The following is a 25,667-nucleotide window of genomic DNA, read 5'->3' as shown; positions in this document are numbered from 1 at the left end:
ATAAAGCAGGAACAGTCAGGTGCGAAAGAGATTAGCTGGAGGCTCGTGTAGGATGAAAAGACTTTATGGTATGTCAAGCCCTGATGCTAATCACAGGTGGCCAGAGGACGGGGAACTCGTGAGACCAGTTTGACCTGGGGCAGCGGAGCCAAGCTGCCCAGGTCACAGAAAAGTCAAAGAAAGGCACATGTGCTCTAAAAGGCCCGTATTGGCTTCATGCTATATAGCCTATGTGAGGGCAACCATAAGATGGCCACCGATACAAAATGGAACCCACGTAGTGATGTGAAATAGCGTATACACAGTGCATTCATAGCTAAAACGTTACAAAAAGCACTTGTACATACCGCATTAACCATTCGCGGTTCACTAATACCGGGATAGACAGGGGTAGGGCCCTGCCTCCTACGCGGTCCCAAATTCTAAAGTACGACAAACCAAAGAATGGCAATGTTTCCCTCTCATTTTGCACACATATACATGTAAACACCAAATCACATTCCTTCCCACATTTATTCAAAATCAAACACACATTTCTATTGGTTACACATTTCAACCCTTTCCAAATGACATAAATTTGAACCCTACCCCCAATCTGCCTTCTGCCTGTTACCATAGAAACAGTTCATGGAACACTTAACTGAGCACACAGGTCACAAGTTCAGCACTCAATGTTGCTAATCAAAACAGCAAGTGTGCTTTACTTTTTAACATATCAGCCTATCCTATATAATGTTCCTTTCAATCAGTTTTTGTTAATCAATAAGAATAATGCATTTAAAAAACAGAAACATGCATCCTAGTTTTCAGTGTAGAATGTTGTCAAACAACCAATCATTTCTTTTCTTTTTTCAAAACTGCATCTTATCCATTTTAGAAAAAAAAACAATAGAAGTGCATCCAGACCTCCCTTCAAGATGCTTAGAGTGTGGATTGTGGGACACAACTATATTTTCTGGTGCCAAAGGTAGGCAGAGAACAAAGGCATTCACAAAGACCTAGGTTTGCCAAATGTAGACATTAAATGGATTGGACAGAGAGGGTTAAAGTGTCACCAATTGATGCCATTGGTAAAATCCTTTTTGCATCTCCAACACCCTGACCTCATAATTGTGCACTGTGGTGGCAATGACCTAGGCACTTTGACTGGGGTAGGTCTGGAAATGCTTATCAAGGACACCTTTGCAGAATTGATTTCACTTTTCCCCCAAACTGCCTTTGTCTAACATATGCCAAAGGCAGAAATGGAACTGGTCCAATCATTTTTGTCCACAGATTGAGAAAGCTAGGAAACATGTGAATAAATCTGTTTCTGCTTTTCTCCGAGACTATAGAATGGGGCCCATTTACAACAACAATCTGCGTTTTCATATGCAAGAGATCTATAGGAGAGATGGTGTGCATTTCACTGATGAGGGTACCAGAGTCTTCCTCAACAACTTTAGACTCTGAATAGGTACTTACTTATAAGTACTAAAAACTCTCAGTGAACACAACGGCTCATTTTAGAGCCACTCAAGAACGAAACACATAAGCTTGATATTTTTTGCTTGGAGTCACGCACTCAACGCATTAGGAGTCACGCACCCTACGCGAGGGAAATCGTACACCCAACGCAGTAGGAGTCGTGCACCCAATGCGTGCACACCAGGGGGGTGCGCTGAGAGCCACACTGGATGCCCGACTCCTAATTTTACCGTTAAAAAAAATAGCCCCTATCACTAATTTTTATTATCCCCGGGGACCCCATCCCCTGGGGCTTATAAAAAATGTTGGGGACCGTGGGGAGAGCCCCAACGCCCCCACGGTCCCTCTGGCTCCCGGCCTCCTGCGGGAGCCAGCATTGCTTTTCCAGATGGGGAGCTGCTGACATGCAGCTCCCCGTGTGGAAAAGAAAATATGGTTTGGATTTTGAAAGAGAGAGCAGGTTTCCCTGATCTCTCTTTCAAAATCCAAACAAAGTTTACTATGGGAGGGCGGGAGACTCCCGTCCTCTCATAGCAAACAACAGTGTCCTGGGGTTGGGCACCCCAGAATACTGCAGGAGCCAGCCCTGGGGCGTGGCAGTCCCCAGGACTCTTGAGGGTTCCAGGACTGGGGCCACGCAGCCCCCCTCCCTCAAAAAATAAAGCCCCGGGGGGTGGTGGTCTCCAAGGCTTGGGGAGGCCGTTGAGCCCCCCACCCATTTATTTTGTAGCCCCGGGAGGTAGCGGTCCCCGGGGCTGGGGGGCCCCCCTGGGCCCCCCATTAATTTTTACGGTTTTTGCCCCCGGGGGCTAATTATTAAAGAAGCACGGGAGCCCGCGCTTGTTTTTTTATTTTTACGGCCGGATCTGCGCACCCAGCGCGCATTTTGCAGTTTTTTCATTAAAAAAAGGGGTCCTGGGAGTCCTTCTGGGACCCCCTAAGCACGTCTAGAGGGTCAGAGTATTTCTACCCTGCCCCCTTTATATGTTTTACACACTCAATCCACAGACTGCTTCAGCCTCGCTTCTACAGAGGCAAAAAATGGCTGCCAAGAGTTCCTGGTTTCGAATGTTGACAACCACTTGACAGCCAATTAGCATTCAGCGCATGATCGGGAGGATGCGCACAGGGTGCGCAGAGGGTGCGCTCAGGGTGGTCATAGGATGCGCGGATCCTCCGAGGCCATAGATATATATGTACTTTTAACTATAATTTTCTCAGGAACTACTCAACAGATTGACACCATTTAAGCAAAAGGCACGAGTCTGAACTGAGGACTACCTCTTTGTCTGGTTCTCACTCTGCAGAATCCAGATGCAGCAATAAGCTCCACCTCCGGACCGTCCAAACACCCTGAAGTATATACTGATACAGGGTGTTCGAACGATACGGCGAGGGAAAAAACCCCTAAAAGGGGAAAAAACCTTAGGAGGGGAAAGGAAGGGTCAGCAGGGAAAGGAAGCTGGAAAACAAGACACACAGGTTAATACATTGACTACATACTACTCTCAGTAAAGTCTCGCTAAAATAAATGATGGTTCACCTGAATTGACTCTGCTTAATAGCTTCACATCGATGGAACTCTCCTGGTATCCCCTCGCCCTACAGAACACAAAAACCCCGTTAGTTGGCAATGTTATATCGCCCTCCAGCTCAACAGTACGAAGTAGTACAATACGTAACCTACCCTCGCCAACGTACAACTAGGACCCCAATGGATTCAATCTTGTAAGTTTAATCGTAACATAGATCCTATTCCTGGTTGAAACCCAAAGCTCTTATGAAGAACTGAAAAGAACGGTCTGGGTGTATATTACTTCATATACTCCGGTTGCATAACAAAAACTCCCTCCGGACCTAGACTCCTCCAAACACGGTAGGGCGTAGTGATCAACTACAGCCGTCCGCGTTGGCACTTGTAATCCGAAAGGAGGAGAGCTTACTTCGTGACGGTAATGCAGAGGATGCCTTCCCCTTGCACTCCGCCACTTGCATCCATCACACAATACCTCCAGAGGACAACAAACACCCTGTCAGCTCCCATGAGCAGCAATCCACTGTCAGAACTCTAACTTAGTTCCGCTGACAGTAACCAGGCTCAGGAACACTTCCTGAAGCGCCCGCTCGTATGCTGCTTCAAGCGCGTTGATTCATTCAGAAAAAAACGATACCTGTTCGTAGCGAAGCGGAACTGCACCCGCTCATCGGACACTGCAGCCACTCAGAAACTCCGGAAAACGAGAGCAGCCGCTCCCGTTACACTCCACAAAATCACGAACGTCTTCTCCACTGCCTTGCCTCCCTATATCCGGTCCTGCAGCAAGGGCTGCTGGGAACGGTAGTTCGAAACCCAGTGAACCTGGGAAATGTAGTTTTAGGCAGGCGCGAAGGCTAAACCCTGACACTCTTTGCCAAATTTGGTGTAATTCCATTCAGCAGTTTTGGGCTGTAGCTGCGGCTAAAGGTCCTATGGGAAAATGCATGGGGAAAACGTGTTTTTGAACCCCTTTTTTTCTCGGCCCCCGCTTGACGAATCACCCCGAGACTTTCAGGATAGGAGCGGACTGGAGCTGGCCAAAAGTTTGGAAGATTTCGCGAAGATTCATCAATCGGCGCCAGACTTATTGGGAATAGAATGTTGCAGATTTCCCATGGAAAATAGGTCCTAACTAGGCCTGGGCTATTTTTCCGTCCCGCTTGCGGAAATTGCGATAATTTGACATTTTCACGTTCCGCGGAGAGCGCGAAAATGTCAAAATTTCCGCAATCCACATTTTACCGGAAATTTTTTGCTTGCTCGCGCTGTAAAATAATACATTCTCGCGTGCGCGCGATCGCCTTACCTGAATCCCCGCCTTCGCTGACACGTTTTCCCGATCCGGTCGCGTTCTCCACGAGATGTTGGATTGTTGGTAGCCATTTGCGCTGTCTCGCGACAGTTCGCGCCCGCAGTAACGTCATTCGTCGCGCGATCACGTCTTTTTTCTCGCGATCATGCACCACGAGACAAGTGAAAACAAGATGGCGGAGCCCGCGAGCAACTGCATGGGTAAGTTGGCAAGCCGCGACCACGCAGAAAATACCGCGAACGGGCGGGAAAAAAACTTTCGCATCTTCGCGATATTTCTGCGTGTTTGCGGAGATTTTTAACATTTTCGCGATAATTTGCAAAAGTGAATTTCGCAAATTCTGTAAGAAAGAAGCAGAGAACTCTGCATAGCTTTCAAGTTTAGGTGAAAAGCAGCTCCTTTATAGAGCACCCTCAACACTAGCGACACTCTAAATTTGCTCACCTCAAATGTTTGCTTTTCTATCAAAGTCTTTAAGCATAGGTTTAGCACAGTGCCATCCACGCTGAGATAGAAAGGGACAAAGTATTTTGCCATTTCTACAGCAAAGTCTTTAAGTGTGTGTGTTTTCGCTCCCCTAGCTATAGAAAAGCTCCTGCACATCAATTTCCAGCAGCATTTGAAGATGCATATGCCGCAGCAAAGTTTTTTCTACAGAGAGAAGTTGTTGATCAGCACAATGTTGACCCAGGTAGAATATGTGTTTCTGGGGACAGTGCTGGAGGAAACCTGGCTGCAGCTGTGACACAACAGGTAAAGTATTCTTGTTTATAAATATATTTTTATGTAATAATAATTTTAAAAATGTTAGAAATGTGCTTTCCTTAATATGTCAAGGGTGTGCAAAAAATTACGAAATTTAAAATAACTAAAATGTTATTCAGCATGGCAAGCTTCTCACTTTTCTTAAGGTCTTCTGTGTTAGTTTATTGGGGACAGTGTCTTAATGGAGACGCGTCATTTGCATTGTTTTCTCTTTCTAAATATTTATAAAAATGTTTTAACCTCATTACAGGGAGTAAGATATTTGGTTTAGCGGAGACCATGAACAGTTATCTAAGTTATTTTCTCCCCAAAAATATTTTGTTAGAGAAAAAGATGACTTCTCTCGCAAGTTTATTATTCTGGACGGCATGGTATGAACTCAGCTATAATCTTCACCTTCATCCTAATCTTCCAACACAAACACATACAGACCTACAAACGTGATGTCAGTATAATAATGATGCTATTGAAAAGATAGAAATTATTACGACTATAGTGCCTGCTGTTGAGAAGAAACCAACAGCTGTATGGTGGATGCCTTCCAGAAATAAACAGCGCAAATGGGGGCTTAATTATGAGAGACATGCACCACCAGAGCATCACTTTTTTTGATCCTCAGGTGGTGCAAGCCTCTCAATCATATCTATGAGGCAACGCAAAGCTACTCTGCATGGCTTTGCATGGCCTCGTAGATATAGAGGAAGAAAAAGCAGCGCAGGTCACTGACTTGCCTTACTCTGTGTCAAGGAGGCATTCCATGGGCATTGCAATCGGTTTTCCCATGCAGCACCCAATGGAATTTCAATCAATCAGGGGTTTATAAAGCAAACTACTCACCTGTGAGGGTCTCAAGGCACTGGTGGAGAGGGGGGATGGAGCAGCTCCAGATCAGTCGAAGAGCCAGTTCTTGAGGTCCATCCTGAATGTGTTGAGGGTGGGGGAGCGTCTGAGGTTCACCTGGAGCTCGTTCCATATTTTGGCTGCGATGTAGGAGAAGGCTCTCCCGCCTGTTCTGTTTTTGCGGATGCGAGGGACCTCTGCCAGGGCCAGGTCGGTGGAGCAGAGGTTCCTCTTGGGTACGTTAAAGGATATTCTCTCATTGAGGTATGTGGGTCCGAAGTTGTTGACATTTTTATGCTGTCCCAGACTTCCTTATTCACTTATACGTGGGCAGCACCAAAACCTTACCCTTCAGAGCAAGTATAACAGGGAAAAATATTTGTATTTTTCCTATTGTTTTCCACTGTCCATGTGTGTTGCAGAATGCAGCACACATGGAAACTGAAAAATGCCTCTCTGGATTGTTTTTGTGCGGGAAGGTGCCCCTTCCTGCACAAAAACAATCGTGCCTGCAACTGAGGCACCAGAGGCACCCTTGCACCACGTACTTTGGTGCTAGGCAGCTAATTGTGCACCAGCGCAGGGGGAAAGGTCAGGAATGCACCATATTTCATAAATACAGTGGATTACTGCCCTTTTACATTGGAGTACCAAGATGACTTGCAGAGCAATCCTACACAATTCCTCAGAACTTAGGCTGTTAATCTTTACAAAATGTATCATTACACACAGCCAGTCTCTATCTTTCGGAGGGAATCTACCTCCCCAGTGTATCATTATGCATTGCTTAGCAGCAACATTGTCATGGCAGTCCACGACCGGATGTTCGGTGAAAAATCTTTGACATAGCTCAAGAGAGCCTAGAGAGGACTAAGGGGAACAACTCTCTCAGTCATGGCTATTATGACTGTCAAGACTTTAGTCCATTATGCTTGGATCGCGGAGCATGTCCAGGCAAGGTGTATAAAGTTAGCAAGGTCAGCCTGATGTTTGGGAACCAGTGGGACCAAGGCAGTATCAATCCTGTCCTATCTCTCTGGTGCACGTATGCTTGAAGCAAAAACATATAGTGTAGTCATTTGTGGTGATGATGAGAGGATACATGTTTTGCTCGACTACAGCAGAACTGCTGCATTGCCTCAGGTATTGGATGCCCCAAGTCTCTCTACCAGGCAACCCTGCCCTCACCCCTCAGTTCTTGGCCTAAATAACAATGGAATGGCTAGCCTTGTGGCATCAGGGGAAGTGATAACAAGGGTCAGCAGAAGAAAGTCGTCTGGCTCCACTGGGAAGGAGAGGAGTTTATTGTGCCCAGTATAATGTAGTCGGAGAGTAGGAAACCGTCCAAGGGGATTGTGTCATGGAGATTGGCAATATCTGCTTGCGTAAGAAAATGGCCTTGTGAGAACAGGTTGCCCATAGTTTGGAGATGGTGATGAAGCAGGGTACGGTATACCAACCTCTCCATCATAAGTGAGAGCCAAGGAATGATCATCAGAGGAATAGATGGAGAGTAAAGCAGTCTCCCATCCTGCTTGCGCCTTAGCTTTCTCCAAGTCCAACAGGTAATAGAGGAGGTCTGGATATCAGCGGGATAGCAATGCGGTCACACGGGGAGGATGGAGGGAAACAAGATGTCACCAGCCTGCTCTCTCCCCACCTGAGATACGGAAGATAAGTATTTTCATGGTACCATTGTTGTGCAAATCAGCATTGCGCAACCAAGAAATAAAACTTGAGATCTGGACATCCAAAATTGCCTCTATCATAAGGCAAAGTCAATACCATGATCCAGGGCCTACTACCTGCTCAGATCATTTAGATCAAAAGGCATTTAAGTGTGTCAAAAATCAGTCAGTCAATGGAATTGGAATGTTGGTGAACAAGTACAGAAAGTTACGTAGCACTATCATCTCAATGATAGGAATGCGGCCACCCAAAGGTAATTGTAACTAAATCCAATTTCCCACTTGCACGGCAAGTGTATCAGTAACTGGACTGTAATTGAGCTGGATGATAGTTTCTTTCTGTCTGTGGAGTACAATACACAGGTAGTTAGTGGAGTTAGTACACCAAGCGAAAGGGTATTCCAACAAGCATGGGCTTGTCACGCCTGTGAGGGGAAAGGGCCCAGACATCACCCAATTGATAAGCAGACCAGAGAAGCTGCCAAATTAGACTATTACCTGTACAAGCAGGGGCATATTCTAATTGGGTATTGCACAAAAAGTAGCATATCCTCAGCATATAAAGAGATCAATAAGGGCCCAACCAGAACAGCATCCTATGGTAAAGATGTTTCTCCTGCAAATGCCAGACCAGTAGGTCCATAGAAATAATAAAAAGCAACAGAGAAAGAGGGCAGCCCTAGAAAGTACCCCGAGTCACAGGGAACAGATCTGAAAGAGTACCATTGATTTGGATATGCACCACAGGATCTGCGTAGAGCAGTGCAATGAGATTTAGAAACCCACGCGGGATATTGAGATTATGCAAGATCATGGTGTGGAACGTCCTCTCCAGTGAGTCGAAATCCTTCTCTGCATCAAGAAGGGTAACCAATACAGGGAGGCCAGGGAAAATTTGATTCAATACAGTGAAAATGGTGCGCAAGTTTATGGCAGTTGATCAGTGTGGGGCAAAACCCAATTGCACTGGGGATAATATGTGTTCCATAAGAAAAGCCAAATGGGTATCAATAACTTTAACAAGTATTTTGTTGTTATGTTTAAGAAGGAAGATGGGCATGTATGAGGAACATAGGTTGGGTGTCCTACCGAGTTTCAGGAGCAGCATGATCACCACCTCTTGGAGCGAGGGTGGAATAGATTCTGCCTCGAGCACCTCTGCGTACACTTCCAGCAAGAGAGGTGCAAGCAAATGTTCATAGGCTTTTACAAAGTTACCAGTGAGGCCATGAAGGCCAGGGGCCCCACTGCAAAGGGCATCAGTGGCCTCTTTTATCTCCTCACTAGAGATGGGATTTCTCAAGAACTGTTGCTGTCCATCAGTAAGCCAAACCATCTCCACTTCAGCAAGGCAGTCTGTGAGAGCCTGGGCACACTCCATGGTACAAGTGGGTTTTAGGGCCTCTGCTCAAGATAATTTGTTTTTGAATGTGCAGCTTGTTTCTAGCTGGGAGACAAGGCTTGGCTGCTGTATACGGATACAGTGAAGCCTGGAGAAGGATACATAGCAGGGTATCCAACACTGGGCATGTGATGCCCTGGAAAAATTCCTAATCTGCCAGGATACTGAGCTGGAATAAGGATATCGAACTTTCTTTGGCCACACTACTTACTGACATAGATGATTAAGCCCATGAAGTTCCTACAGTTTATGGAGTGAAACATGTTGGCTGGACAGTATATGTAAATAAGGAACAAAAAGCGATAAAAAAAGTGAAAATAAAGGTTTTGATCAAATAAACTTGACTGGACTTCCCTACCTGGCGTGCCTACATTTGCTTTATTGGCTGCTGTTGTCTGCTGTTTTGGATGTGAGGGGACTGAGGTGAGGGAGAGGGAGCAAACAAGAGTAGGCCTGCAGGATTTGAGAGTGAGCGGTGGTTGGATGTAACAGGAAGTGGCATCTGTACATGATGGGGCAAGGACTCGGTTGGGTACTGGGTGACAGTTTAAGGAACACCTTTTATCCTTTTAGTGGTCTTGCTCCTTTCACAGCAGAGCTTCATCTGGCAGCTGCTGTCCCTATTGCTGCTGCTGACCCAGAGGTCAGCCATTCAAGGCCCTCCTCTACCTGCAGGCTCCTGCCTGCACCGTCTCCCTGGTAGTCTAGTGGCAGAGTATCACTACTCTGCTGCTAGGGCTGTCCTTCTGTCTCTCTTTCTGCTTTTCTCTTCTCCTATTACAATTCTACCTCTGCCTTTTGGCTTTGCCTTTCTTTACATTTTTCAGTTTTTTGCCTGTTTTCCCCTTCGTCGCCCCTGCCGCTGCGATCTCCTGCGCCCCCCTCCATTGCCCCTTACCGCTTTCACATTTTCCCACCTCCCAGCTGTCCAGCCCCCAGCAACATTACTTAATGACGGCCACTGAATGGCTGCTCAATGGACGCACTGCTGTGGTGCCACGGGCACAACAAAGGCAAGCCTGTCTGCGCCTCTCTGTGCCTGGACTGCGCCCAGTACCAGCGACTCTTGTTCTTGGGCATTCCTATGATACGACACTAGCACCCTCCTTGCCCTCAACTCTGGACGCCATACTGCTTGCCACCTAGCATTACCAAAGAAGACCCATGGACCCTTCTCCTGCAACCAAGCCTTCTCCCATGCCAACATGCCAGTTCCTCCTGCTGCACACCCAACCAGCTCAACAGCATCCTCCTCAATGTGCGATCCTCCACAAACACGCCACAGAAATCTGGTGACCTCCTAGATGCCACTTATCCCAACATCTCTTTCCTCATGGAAACCTGGACTAACCCCTGCTCCAGACCGGACATTGTTATCACCGTCCCCGAAGGCTACAATATCACCTATGGGTTGCTTCAGATAGGAAACAACTTGCTTCTCTTTGCAGCAGTTGCTTAGGGCTCTGATATTCCATGTCATTAATGCCAGCTACATGGAGTGTACCTGTCTAGGTGATCCCTCCATTACACAAAGTCCTGATCAAAATGACACTGTAATGTGCATGCATAAAATTCATTAATGTGATCTGACAAAGAAAGTCAGTGTAACAATAACTAAACATTGACTAAATCCCACCCATTCCATCCATGCTGAACTGCAAAATATTCAGTGAATCCCCATACGAAACAAGAACTGTCTCAGCAGGTAGAAAGGCAATGTAAACTATTGAAGGTGGTGACAAAACATTGCCTAAAAGTGTAATGGGTACATCAGCAGGTCCCAAGATCTGTGAGTGATAGAGAGCATATAGCTGAAACTCAGTGCACCCAGCCATCAAGGTGTGGTGTTTCGGTAGCCACCACCACAAGGGCTGGGGGAAGTGTATTAATACATAAGCAAGTCACTGAGCTGCAGGATGATCGACATCAGTGATTCCAGCAGTCGGGGATGGGTAGGGGAGTTTCAACTTGAACATCTATGCCCCCATCATGTTGCCAGCAAAGGTTGACTGCTTCAGCTGGGAAAGAAAAAATCTGCCTTGTACAATTGACCTTGATCCATAGTCATGCCGGGTAAAGCATCCTGTATTTGAGACCCTGCTTAAAGAGGGTGCTCTTGACAGCAGCTTACTTCCATCATTCCTCCTGCATCGCTAATGTAAAATCCAGGTAAATGACAATAGTGGAGCCTTGTAATGTCGGAGGAGCATGCTCTTGATCCGGACGTAGAACAATATCCCGGTTTTGATAGTTGAGAAGGCATGCTATCAATGGCCATGGGAGGTGCTCCGGATGGAGTTTGAGGACCCTGGGAGCTGTGAGCCCACTCTATGACACAGATGCTTGTGAAGTTGTTTTTGTCAAAGAGGTCAAGCAGTAGTTGTTTAACTAACGTGTCCGGCAGGCCCATGTCTGTAGACTGCCACCCTCATTATTCAGATATTATTACAGCTGGACCTGCCCTCCAGGTCTTCCTTCTTGACCACAGCAGTCTTGAGCAACCTCTCCACCTTTTCCAGTTGTTTAGTGAATGAAGAGGAGTTGTCTTCTAGCTTGAAGATCCATTTTTCTGCGCCGTCCAATCTGAGGTTCTGCAAGCTCCAGTAGGTAGTTATAATTAGGATGTAGTTTCCATAGGAAGAACATTTTTACATTTTCCAATAACTTTGGTGTCATTTGACTAATCCTGGTGAAATTTTATAAACTAGTTTGCCACTCACTCCAGCTGAAGTCTTGGAAGTTTTGGGGTGATCCATCAGGCAGGGCCAAGAAAAAGGAGCATCCCACATTATGATTTCTTCATGTTAATTTCCATAATAACTTTAGACACGGCTACAGCCCAAACTGCTGAATGGATATACACCAAATTGGCAGAAAGGTAGCTGTTGGTCCAGAAAGTGCCCTTTTTGTAAATTGGTGTAAATCTGTTCAGTAGTTGTGGAGTCATTTAAAGAAATTTCAAATTGTATATATAGGGACCAGGAGGATCCGCGACCCATTATGATCTCTTGCTGAGATCTGATTGGCTGCCAACACTTCAAACCAGAAAGTGTTGGCAGACATCTTGGAACCTGCAGAAAAAAATAAAAAAGGGAAGGGGGCAGAGTAGAAATACCCTGTCCCACTAGGATTCTTGATGGGGGGTCACACAGGGGCCCAGCAGGGCAAAAAATGCATTTAAAAAAACTTTTGGTGGGATCCTTGGATCACTTTGAATTATTTGAGTGGGTCAGGTCTTGGTGCCATCTTTTTAATAAGGTAGGGGGCACTCTCCTGGGGCTTAATATTGCTCAGGGGACCACCAACTCCCAGGGGGCGGCTCATGTTATAACCCAGGGTGCCCACCCCCAGGACACATCTGTTTGCTATGGCTTGGCAGGAGCTTTACAGTTCCATTGAAGCCATAGCAAACTGTGCTCCAGTTCCAGCAAGCAAGAGCATTAAGAATGCTTTTGCTTACTGGAAGTGGAGTAAAATATCTTTTACACAAGGGGAGCAATATGTTCAACAGCTCTCTATGTGTAAATGCATTGCCAGCTCCCCCAGAAGGAATGGGCTGGCAGTGTCCTTGAGGGCCTTTAGGCTCATCCTGTGGACCCCATTAGTGGTGAGAGGGTGTCCTGGGTGGGACCAGGGCACCCACAGTAGAGGCCAGGCCCTTGGGGATGGAGTATCCAGGGATGAACTTAGCCCAGGAGTGGCTGCGCTCGGCCCTCCTCGATTTAAGTTTAAAAAAATGTTTTTTTTAAAGGCTAGGCCCCAAATGAAGTTGTTCCCGGTGCCAAAATTGGCCCAGGGAAGAGTGGCCATGCAGCCCCCTCTACTAATAAATAAAAAAAAATTAAATGCTCTCATATCACCGGAAACCACGCCCTCTTTCACCTCCACTCTCCAAACACACCTCCTGGTGCACAACTGGTTGGGGGATGTAGTCCCCTTGGCTGCAGAGGGTCCTTGTGGGCCAAAAAACCCACCTGTAAGTCCCAAACTGTGGGATTGTTAAGAGGACTTCGTAGGCCATGCCCCCTTTCTCCACCACCCTTCAGAAGCATTTTGTGGTGCACTGCTGGTTGGGGATATGGTTTCCTGGGCCGAACTCGGCCCTGGAGGGGGACTGATCAGTCCACCTCCCTTTAAGTTTAATTTTTTTATTTTGTTTTAAATGGCTGGGCCCCAGGGGATGGGGTCCACAGGGCCAAAATTGGCCCAGGGAAGGGGGAGTCATGTGGCCCCCTCCTCTAATAAAAAACTCTGGCAAGTTGCTGGTGGGCCTGCCCCTTTTCACTAAGTCTGGGCAAAGCACTACGCTACGCTCGCGTAGTTTGCGAAGTTCACGCTACTTCGCACTACGCGAACTGCATGTAGCACAGTGCGAACACACGTAGCGTAGTGTTGCGTAGTGCTGCAGTCATTTTTTGCTTGCTCGCAGTCCTCAACATCAAGTTGGAGACCGCGAGCAAGCAAAATGACATCCCGGCGAGACTTTTTCCTTGTTCGCGATCAGCAACATCAAGTTGGCGATCGCGAGCATGGAAAATAAACCTCCCGGCGAGATTCCCAACGCGATGCGGTCAGGTGTCTCATTGCGAGTGGTCGCGTATGCTCGCGACCGCTCGCGATGAGAAACTACCAGTTCGCGTTGAGAAAGCTGCCACTCGAGTAAAAATCTACTCAAGCAGCAGAAAACTACAGCTCGCACTGTGCAAGATGCCATTTTTAATGATTGCACAGTGCCGGTTGCTTGTCCGCACTGTGCAATCATTGAAAACGACATCTGGCACAGTGCGAATAAGGTACTACGCAGTTCGCGAAGTGCTACGCGTAGCTCGCGTAGTGCGAACTGCACTTTGCGTAGCTTCAAGATGTGCTACTTTGCGAACTACGCCCAGGGTTACTTTTCACCTCCACTCTGTAAACATGCCTTCTGGTGCACAACTGGTTGAGGATAAACTCCCCTTAGCTGCAGAGGGTCCTTGGGGTCAACAAGCCCTCCTGTTACCTCCAGTAAGTCCCAAACAGCGGGATTGCTGAGAGGACTTCGGAGGTCACGACCCCTTTCTCCACCACTATGCAACGTGCTTTCTGCAGCACTGCTGATTGGGGGCTGAAGTCCCCTTGATTCCAGATGGTCCTTGGGAGTCCACAAGCCCTTCTGTTAACTCCAGTAAGTCTGACACATTAGGATTGCTGAGAGATCTTCGGAGGCCATGACCCCTTTCTCCACCATTCTGCAAACGTACCTCCTGGTGCACTGCTGGTTGGGTGAAGAAGTTCCCTTGGATGCTGAGTGTCCTTGGAGGCCTACAAGCCCTCCTATTACCTCCATGAAGTCCCACAAAGCATATTTGCGGAGAGGACTTCGTAGGTCACACACTGTTTCTCCACCACTCTGCAAACGTGCCTCCTGATGCACTCTTGGTTGGGGGATAAAGTCCTCTTGGAAGCTAAGGGTTTTTGGGGGCTTCCTGTTACCTACAGTAAGTCTGAGAGCTGGTAGGAGGCCCTGTCCCTTTTCTCTACTATTCTACAAACGTGACTACTAGTTAACAAAAAATAGAAATTCACTTAAAAAAACAAAGATTACAGGGACATTATAGTTAGGAAATATAATTTGAAAAACCTTAAAAATTCACTTAAAGAAAAAAAAAAGGTTACAGGGATGATATAGTTAGGCTCAGAATTCGCTCTTACAAAACCATTGAAATTCAGTAGTTATAGTTACCTGCGCTAACTTTAACTTATGCCCCTGCAATGCACTGCTTGTGACCTCAATTATTACATCACTAATGGCGTGGTCAGTGACATCACTGATGACGTGTCAAATTATATCACTGATGACATCATCCAATGGTTTTGTAAGAGTGAAATCTGAATATAACATCCCTGAATCCTTTGGTTTCTCCACTGAAAAAAAAAATATATATATATATATATTTGCCGAAACGCGTAGGTCGTTTTGTTGTTACCTGATGCACTTTGCACTTTGCATGTTGAAAATCTAAGAAGAGAAAAAAAGCAAATAAACACGAAGTGAGCAACATGAAACTAACCTGAATCTGCTGTTTGGTGTGCTTCCTTTCTGTGACCCTCCGGGACTTGGTGATCATTTTTGAGGGCTTTACACAGAAAAACTCTTTCCATATATATGTGATCAAGACTGCCGTTGGGCAGTCGAAACGTGTCAGGCTGGGCACTTGCTATTGAATTATTTTGCACTAGCACTTTTAAGCTGCACAATAAAAGAAAAAGATTTTTTCACCACGTTGGAGGTCCGTACCTGTTTTGTTGACCTTAAAACTTCGATCGTTACAGAACTGTGGTTTCCATATATATATATATATATATATATATTCAAAAACGAAGGTGCCTTCATGCGGAGTGCACTCCCAACAAGTGAATCACGGGAATGGAACAGCTTTGGTCACCAAAGAATGCAAATTTAATGAAAGCATGTCTTAGCCTGACGCGTTTCAAACATAAAGTCGTTCCTCATAGGCGGCATGCAGTCACAATGTTCATTTCCGTCTCCAGACGTGTTTTTATATCCTGCCCATGTGGGCTTCTCAGCGAATTGCATCACGGTCAATGGAGTTCATAATACCCCCAAATGGGTCGGAGAAATGCGAACCTGTGCAATAAAGAATAAAATCTTGTCAGCTTATTGCTTAGCAAAGTTCGGAAACCAAAGAGTGCTCCATAGAATACATCCAAACTTTGTTGCTCCATAATGTGGCCACTTGCATAAAGCACCACGGACTTGCCTTTATCCGCAATGGTGCTACTCCACGACCCGGCGGGGCCGTCATAGATTCAAAAACGAAGGTGCCTTCATGCGGAGTGCACTCCCAACAAGTGAATCACGGGAATGGAACAGCTTTGGTCACCAAAGAATGCAAATTTAATGAAAGCATGTCTTAGCCTGACGCGTTTCAAACATAAAGTCCTTCCTCATAGGCGGCATGCAGTCACAATGTTCATTTCCGTCTCCAGACGTGTTTTTATATCCTGCCCATGTGGGCTTCTCAGCGAATTGCATCACGGTCAATGGAGTTCATAATACCCCCAAATGGGTCGGAGAAATGGGAACCTGTGCAATAAAGAATAAAATCTTGTCAGCTTATTGCTTAGCAAAGTTCGGAAACCAAAGATTGCTCCATAGAATACATCCAAACTTTGTTGCTCCATAATGTGGCCACTTGCATAAAGCACCACGGACTTGCCTTTATCCGCAATGGTGCTACTCCACGACCCAGGCTAAGACATGCTTAGATTAAATTTGCATTCTTTGGTGACCAAAGCTGTTCCATTCCCGTGATTCACTTGTTGGGAGTGCACTCCGCATGAAGGCACCTTCGTTTTTGAATCTATGACGGCCCCGCCGGGTCGTGGAGTAGCACCATTGCGGATAAAGGCAAGTCCGTTGTGCTTTATGCAAGTGGCCACATTATGGAGCAACAAAGTTTGGATGTATTCTATGGAGCAATCTTTGGTTTCCGAACTTTGCTAAGCAATAAGCTGACAAGATTTTATTCTTTATTGCACAGGTTCGCATTTCTCCGACCCATTTGGGGGTATTATGAACTCCATTGACCGTGATGCAATTCGCTGAGAAGCCCACATATATATATATTTATTCACTGAAAAAAACATAGGTTTTACAGACGTTATAGTTAGGAATTAGCATTTAAAAAACCTTAGAAATTCACAGAAAAAAAACATAGGTTTCAGGGACTTTATAGTTAGGAATTAGCATTTACAAAACCTTAGAAATTCACTGAAAAACCCATAGGTTTCAGTAAACGTACGTCTGTAAAACCTATGGTTTATTCAGTGAATTTCAAAGGTGTTTTAAATATCGAACTACTATTGTGCTATTTGTCATTAGTACTGTTTTTTTCTAACTTTTCAACTACATAAAATAAACTGCAAAACTGCTATGTAATGTAATATATTTCACAAATTACAGTGAGTTTTCAAATAATACAAACTAATTTAACATTCAGAAAACAATTTTTCTCCCTTTTTCTGCTGTCATCAGCTTCTACTTAACTTCACTATTCACAGTGATGTCAGAGTAGATTCATCATAAACAGCAGGGGAAAAAAATAATCAACTAGATTATTAAGAAAAAAAATCCCTAATTCTCGCAAATATAATACAAAATCAACACAAATAACACATCCAATACTATTTCCAATCTTCAAATCTTACCTTTATTTTGAAGTTTCTGTTCACACTTTGCAATACGCCAAATAAGGTATCAAAGATTTTGCTTTGAAATCACTCAGTATGAATTCCTTAAAGTATCTTTACACCTTCCCACTAGGCCGAATGATGTATCTAAAATCTTTGTTTCAGAAATATCAAGTATGACTTGGGTAATTCATAAGGCAATCTCAGTTTCATTTCAAAGTGTGTATCATTGCAGTGACTCCAACCATTATTACACTTTAAATAAAACTGTATAATGTCCACATGTGGTAGTACTTCCAGCATGGAAAATAATAGCAACTGTTGCAAAAGTTCTTCCACAAATAGATACTTGACTAGCACCAAAAAAAATTATTTTGGTTTCCACATTTCTTCCATTTGGTCAACAGCGTTGCAGCATTATAATCAAATATATTCCATATCTTTGTAGGCATAATGTAGATATCATTGTTGATTTACAACGAGAACAGATCATCCTATGATCAGCTTCTTTTACTAATTTGGAAAATGGTACAGATTTGCAGTCCGGTATTGTCAAATATAGAAATCGTTCTCTGTCAACTATAGTGCTTGAAGTTAATGAACACTGTTCACATTTATGTTCCCATTTGTAACTGAGTCCAAATAAACTCTCAATCTGAATTCCTTCATTTTCTAGTACTCCAAGCATAACAATCATACATTCTTGTGCATCTTGTTGAATATTAGCACTGAACGTTAAAGATCTAGTACATGTATCCAACAGTTGGCGAATACCAGAAGCAGAATGGATCTTACTTCTCTCAGTTCTCAATTCTTGAAATGAAGTATAAAGTGCCGAACATAATCTTTTTTCCTGACTTTCCATAATTTCACCATAAACATCTTCAAGATAAAATATAACATTTAGAATAGCATTACCATAGCTGTTGACACCTGAAGCATTTTCTAATTGGTATCCGACAACATCATCACTTGTTTGTATTTTCTGTTTCTTTACATCTTTTTTTTCTCTTGATTTTGTTTCTGCTTTCCAACCATAGTTGATTTTTCAACATGTTTGCGTTTTGAACACACAACACTTTTCTCATAAATAGGATATTCACCTAAACTTGGAGCATAAAGCCTTCTCAAACGATTATATTCTCTTACACAATAAACATCAGCACTAACCTTGTTCTCATCAAAATCAATTAAATACAAACCAGACAACGTTCTTACTCAAGATAATGCAACATATACCATTCCCTCTTTAAACACATTTCTTCCTACATTTACCAAAGCATTATGTACACTTAAACCTTGAGACTTATGAATATTTATTGTATATGCTAAACAGAATGGAAACTGTTTTCTACGAATATTCAAGTCTTTTACAAGCAAAAAATGTACAGCACAACGCGCAATCTGTCTTACCTCTGTAATCTAATCGAATTTATCTTTCAAGAATTCAATTCCATTTCTACTTTGATATTTCACAAAATCAACAACTTCCCCCATTGCTTCATTCACTAAACCTTCTTCTACATTCAGATTATGCCTCAAAATTACCCGACAGTTTAAACATACATCAACATTTTTTTCTAAGCCAGCAGTTTTTGATACAGACTTTTCCAAAGAATCCAATTTAGTCTGTAGTTTTTCTGAAAGAAGAATTGTTATTCCTTGATGCTCAATTTTATCAACAGCTTCAATGTGAACTATTTCTTGATTTTCTAATTTCATAAGCTCTCTATTAAATGTATAACACTCTTCCACTGTAGGCATTAAGCAAACTACAGACTTTTTTTCTTTCATTTTCTTGTACATTACTTCTGCTGGTGTGTTTTCATTTGTAAACAAGTTCTTTAGTAGACGACTTTGAAAAGCTTCGTTACCATGTTTGCTTAGAACACCAATTCTTACATCTTTTAGAATATTTGCATAATCTTCATCTATTACTTGTCGCATATTCTGTGTGAGTTCTTTATATTCAAAATGTACCCACAGTTTCACATTTCCAATACTTCCCAGATATTTCTTTGTGTCTTCATGTAGAAGAGTTTTAAACACTGGTTCTCCTTTTACAGGGGTTAGTTGTAGCAGATCTCCAAATACAATTAAATGTTTTCCTCTAAAGAGAACGTCGTGATCTGTTTTTAATACCTGTTGCAATCTTAAGTGTACAAAAGCAAGCACTAATTTGAGACCATGCTCACCTCATCAATAATTAATAGTTTCATTTTCTTCAGCACTCTTGACACTTTATGAGAAGCTTCTCCAGACAACTTCTGATATTGTAATTTATTATCATGCTCAACTGGTAACATCAGTAATCTATGCAAAGTAACTCCTTTAACATTGTGTGCAGCTAATCCAGTTGGAGCTGTTACCACAGAACATAAATGTGAACCAGTAGTTTTTTTGAAGATAACTGGTCAAAACTTTAATAAAAAAACGTTTACTTGTCCCAGCTTGACTGCAGATGTACATCAGAAGAGGTTTAAAAGATGAATACACACATTCTTTTTTTTATGCAACAAACGATGTTCTTCTCTGTTCTCTCACTTGTACATATATTTCTTTCTGTTCAACATTTAGTTGTTCTTCTAACTTTTCTAATGTAATATTCTCCTCGTGTGCTTGTTGCATTGCAATTTCGACTTAATGCATAGCAATCGCTGCTTCATTTTTCAGTATTGGTTGTCCAAGAGGATCTTGACTAGATTGACCACTACTTTGACTATCTTAAGAACTTTCATTAGCTATTTCAGCTGTAATAGTCTTTTCCTGTTCAACTTCACCATTCAACATTTTTAAATATGTAGGGAAAATTGTCCATGCAATGCTATCTTTACATGCATTAAAAGAATCTTCGTAGCAGTCAAAGTCTCCAAGTAATTCACTTCGCCATGGTTTAAAGATTTGGAGAAGTGCTAAATAGTAAAATTCTCGCTTATCTGCAGTTTCACAACTGAGTTTCTTGTGGTTTATAAGATTACCCTTTGCATGTTTTACTAAACAACCATGACATCCAACTACTGCATATTTTCCTTCTTTTAAATTCTGTTTAACATTTCTTTTGAAGCTGTAATGCTGAAGTACTTCATACAGACATAGCTGTTCCAGATTTCGACTCCTTTTCGGATAGTATGTGTCCTGGTTCATTTGCTGCTAAGTATTCAATTTCTTCTAATGATTTCAACACTCTATTCTGTGAGCAGGCAAGACCTAAACTTACCCAAATGATTCCTCATGACTTTGACTATAAACTTGAAGAACACAAGCGGTCTGAACATTCATAGGATCCAATTTCTCGGTGGGAAAGCATTTTCAAAGTAAAGCTGTACAATTTTTTGCTAAGGCTTTTCTCTTGCGCAATTTCTTCCCACATTTGTCTCATCTCTGTTTTTTCTGATTTTGTTATGTACGACATAACATAACGTGCAACAGCAATTGAGTTATCTTCAACATACTGGATGTCCATGTTCGCATTCCACATTTTTAAAATGACTGGATTGTAGTCATTGATATACTTTGACACTTCTGTTCTTTTTAAGTTGTAGGTATTCCTTGGAGATTTCTGAGTTATTGTGTGCCTTACAGAAGAAAGAAAAGAATTTACTCTTCCTTTACAAATGACTGGATGTGGAAAACCAAACCGACATTTGGTGTAAAATTTTCCTTTAGACTTGTATTTTCTTCTGCAGTACTTTCCACAACGGTGACTTTGGAAACGTAAAACTTGCTGTCTCAAGCTTCTATCTCCTTCTTCTCTTGGAATCTCACATGTCACATACTGTTCAATGAAAGACAATACTGTTTCATCAGAATCATTTCAAAATTTAGGCACATCCTTGACCCATAGTAGCATATGTATATGAGGTGCACCTCTTGCTTGGTACTCCTTTCTCCAAAAGAAATCGGTAACTTTTCCAAGAGGTGGATTCTTTTTATTGCAGATAAAAGACATCATAGCTTGAAACCTATGATTAAAATATCTGCACACATTTACAGGATCCAATGAACACAGATCACCAGGAGTCTTTATTTCAACATTTCTTATATTAGAATTCACTTCTCTTAGAAACTCAAGCAAATCTTCCCATGCATACTCTGCACAGCTAAGTGTGACAAACCATGTTGGTGTACCTAAGTTACGTAACATACACTTGAGTTCTCCATGATGACAATATCAATACTCATTTGTTCCACGTTGACATGCCATCAAATTGATTAACTGTGCTTCTAAATTTTCATCTGTTTCTTGAACTTTCTCCACAAATACTTTCGCAGAAAGAAGTGATTGATGAACTCCAGTTTTAAGCATGTGGTTCACTACATACGACAGAGAAGATAAATCACTTTCAAACAAAAGGTGAACTATGTATGGAATACACTGTCGAAATCTAGGATCTTCAGAATATAATCTTGTTGACCGATATTCTGAAGCTAGAATCCGTACAGGTCGGTCATCATATCGTCCACCTTCTCCAGTAGAAAACTGCTGTGGAAAACAACGAGCTTCCAAGCTCTTTTCCCATGCACTCATTGGAGTTCTCTGTGCTTTTTTTCATTTGAAATAACTCAATGCTAATTCCTATTACTTCTTTTGAATGCAAAGGACATATTGTGTAATGTTCATAGATCTCTTCAGTCCTTGATTTGTCCACTTTCTCTATTTGACCACTTGAAATTTCACATTCATCTTCTAAACTTATCACCTGTTCATCCACATTTACAGTTTTGTAATAAATATTGTTCTCTAAAAGATATAAGGTAGCCTTTTCAACTGTATTAACATCCACAAATTCTTGCCATATTTTCCGACTCTTTGTTGGTACACCATTTACTAGAATGACTACTGCCTCATTTTCCTCTTTCTCTCCAGCAATAGTTTCTATATTTTTCTTAAAATCCAAAGGTAAGTACATCTCTCTTCCTTTCAGCCCTCTTTGCAAGTCTGTTGGTGTCAGTTTACCTGTTTTAGCTCCATCCGAATTATAGTTTAAAAAGGATGAACAGATTGAATTAGAACCGACTCATATGTATTCAATTCTGCCAGTTCCTCCGGAATAGCTACTAATTCTAAGTTATTATGTACTACTCTAGCAGGCATTTTGTTCTCTTCTAATTTGTTGTAACAATATTTACATATACGTTGATCACTACCTAACTCAAATCGACCTTCCATCAACAAGTAAGTTTCAAATTCTTCCCACTTACTATTGTCTCCTTTTCACTTTTCAAATACAAATCAACATTCCTAGTTTGACTTTTATAATGAGTATGTCGACAACAAACATAAAAATAGTTTGGTATTTCAGACCACACTACATTAAACTTTTCAATTTCTTCTTCAAGCTGATCAGTGCACATCACTTTCCCATCTCCTTCAACATCTGTAATTGTCAAACTTTCACTATGGACTGCTCTTCTGAACCAAAATATCGCATTTCAATTTCTTCACACTTTTTTTGAACATCTGATAAAGAACCATGTAAAAGACCTGTATTCAGTTCACTTAAACATAATGCAGGACTTTTTACATAGTACAGTTTCCTTACAAACTTCTGCATTTCTGAATAGTGTACTGCTAACATCCTCAAGTGATGAAAAACACTTTTACACACTTTTCTTGAAAGACAAGCCAGAGAATGCCCATGCTTCTCAGTATATTTTCTTACATTACATGGATCTAGTCCTTGCAACAACTTAATGTTCTGTATAATACTTTTCTTTGTATATTCTCGTAGCAAATTTCGCATCATATCAATAGATTCCTGTTGAATACTACAAAAACTGCTACAATCCCACAGGAGCTTGTGTACGTTTCCCTTGCACTTCTTCAGCTATTAACTCTTCTGCACTTTTACCAACTGTGAGGAGAACCTGGATATCACCCCGTCCATGACCCTTGTGGAAACCCCTAACATAGCGAAGCTACCTCTCGCTAGCCAGGGTCCAGCACAGACAGGGTTAACCTCCTTCGGCTCCTCTCCTTCGCAGGACCAAGAACGCCCTTCCCGAGGTGTCGGCCAATGGCGGAAGACGTTGTGGGCTGTAGGGGCGGACCCTCGCGCTGAAAACCAGGAAGCCGCCGAGATAGAGGGGCGCGTGAGAAAGGTGCCGGGAGAAGAAGAGCGAAACAGTGGAGCAGACGAAAGACCAGGACGAGAAGCAGACGGAAATCCAGGACGAGAAGCAGACGAAAGACCAGGACGAGAAGCAGACGCAAAGCCCGGACGAGAAGCAGACAAAGAGCCAGGACGAGAGGCGGACGAAGAGCTCCAGCCCTTCGGAGGAAAAGGCGACGCCGAGCGGAAAGAGTGGTCCGAAGAGTGGTGGACACCCCCGGAGGACGCCATCACACCGCCACAGCTCCGGAGAGCTGTGGCTCCAGTGGTACCTGGAACAGGGCAGGGGGCAGAGACATAGGGAAGGGGAGGCGAGTCTGGGAGACTCGGGGCACTCAGGGACGTGTGGTGGTCACAAAACTCCTCTGTCGTACACATCATCCTATCTTCCCCGTTTTGTCTTTCCTTTTTTGTCATCTTCTTTTGTGGGTCTCTGTTACGGCGGTCGTTCCCTCACTCCCGTTCCACTTGGATGTTATTTTTTTGGGTGTGAACCCTTTCTTCCTTCCCCCCCCCTTTTTTGTAGAACCGGTCTTCCAAGGATTCTTGCCTGCCACACCCCTTCACTTCCTCAGTGGTGCTCTAAAACCTACAGTGGTGGAATATAACACGTTTCACGTTGGCCTACAACAGTCGAGGCAACCCTACTGATTGTCCTTTCTTTTTTTCCTTTTGTACTCCGGGGTTGTGCCAACATCGCTCCAACAACGGGAGAAGACCACCCCTCACCAAACCAACGGGAGAAGACAACAGCCCCAACCTCTATACCTCACCGCTTAATGGATTTTGTTGTTTTGTTTGTTTTTCAATAAATGCAGCCATCATTCAGCCCTACCTAAGACATCCTCGCTTTACTTTCCGCCCATCCCTCTCAAATCTGGTGCCAGAAGTGGGATCAGGAAAGATGGAGGCAGTCGTACGCAAGATGGCTGAGAGCCAGGAAAAGCTGGAGCGCTGCATGGAAAGGTTCTTGACAGTCGCAGAAGAGGACAGAGCAAGCTTACATAAATCTCTTGCCGAACAAACTCAAACCCAGGAGACGGTCATAGGAAAGTTGGCCGACACCCTTAGCCAACAAAAAGGAGTAGCGGGGTTCCCCTCTGTGGTCCTACAGAAATATGTAGAAGGGGAGGATCCCGATTTCTTCTTTTCCAACTTCGAGCGTATGGCCAGGGCCGCAGGATGGGGCCAAGATAAGTGGGGACAATACCTGGGTCCGCTGTTGTCTGGGGAACTTCAAGCGGCTTACCAAGCGGTTAATCCATCGGGCGTAACCCCATATGAAGACGTCAAGAGAAGTATACTGGAGAGAATGGGTATAGACGAAGAGACTTTTTGTTTACGTTTGAGACAGATGAAGGAGGGCCCGCAAGAAACCCCTCGTGCTCTGGCCTACCGAGTACGGGACATGTCCGATAGGTGGTTGAAACCTCAGTTGTCAACAAAAGAGGAAATAATGGAAAAGGTATACTTGGAGCAATACTTATCCTCCCTGTACCCGAATATACAGAAATGGGTAAGACAACATTCGGGTCTCACCCTGGATCGCGCTATTGACATTGCCAGCGCCTTCTACCGTGCCCACGAGTCCCCACGGGGATGGGACGACACACATTGGAAACATCCTGGAGCCCCTATAAAAACCAACAAACCACCCCACCACGCCCGCAAACCTGACCCGGTTACCCTCCTGCCAGGACCCTCCATCCCACCGACCCGCGTCCCAGTACAGCAAGGACCCCAATGTTACAATTGTGGAGCCCTAGGCCACATAGCCCGGTTTTGCCCCCAGAAGGAGGAACCTATGGAGGTGGGCTTGGCCTGCAACTATTATTGTAACCCTTCTGGCGGCCGTCCTCCCTATCATAGAACAGTACAAGTTAACGGAGAAGAAAGACAAGCATTAATCGATATGGGCTGTTTACAAAGCGTGATGCAACCACAGGCGATCCCGGGGGTGCACCCAAGGCTTACGGGACAGGTCACCATACAATGCGTGCACGGGGACAGTCGTCAGTATCCCACCACGGAGGTGGAAATCCAACATGACCCTTCCCTGAAAGCAGAACCTGTGAAAGTTGGGCTCATTCCTCGTTTACCGGAACCTCTAGTTTTAGGAAACGATTACCCACATATGTCACAGCTGATTCAAGAGACCTGGGCAGAAGGGGAGGAATGGAGGAAATCAGCACCTTTTTCCCAAGAGGTAGAACCCGATTATCCCCCAGGGAAATGCCGGAAGAGTGCAAAGCAGAAGAAAAGAGAAAAAAGGGACTGGACACGAGTCGCCTTAACCCAAAGCCCGGGGAGCCCCATATGGCAGTACGAACGGGGGTTTCAAGAAGCCCAA

At 43.8% G+C, this 25,667-nt stretch overlaps 1 protein-coding gene across 1 annotated transcript in view; it reads left to right on the top strand.

The window, feature by feature from the left end:
* Positions 1-25,667, top strand: part of LOC146785616 (arylacetamide deacetylase-like) — a 350,497-nt gene that overhangs the window by 211,354 nt on the left and 113,476 nt on the right. Inside the window, exon 4 of the mRNA XM_085634879.1 lies at positions 4,898-5,069. Within this exon, the coding sequence (XP_085491005.1) occupies positions 4,898-5,069 (172 nt within the window). The remainder of the gene's footprint in view (positions 1-4,897; positions 5,070-25,667) is intronic.

Source organism: Triturus cristatus, chromosome 11 (genome assembly GCF_964204655.1).
Source record: "Triturus cristatus chromosome 11, aTriCri1.1, whole genome shotgun sequence".
In the NCBI taxonomy this organism is placed as follows: domain Eukaryota; kingdom Metazoa; phylum Chordata; class Amphibia; order Caudata; family Salamandridae; genus Triturus; species Triturus cristatus.
This window is presented reverse-complemented; position numbering and strand designations above follow the sequence as displayed.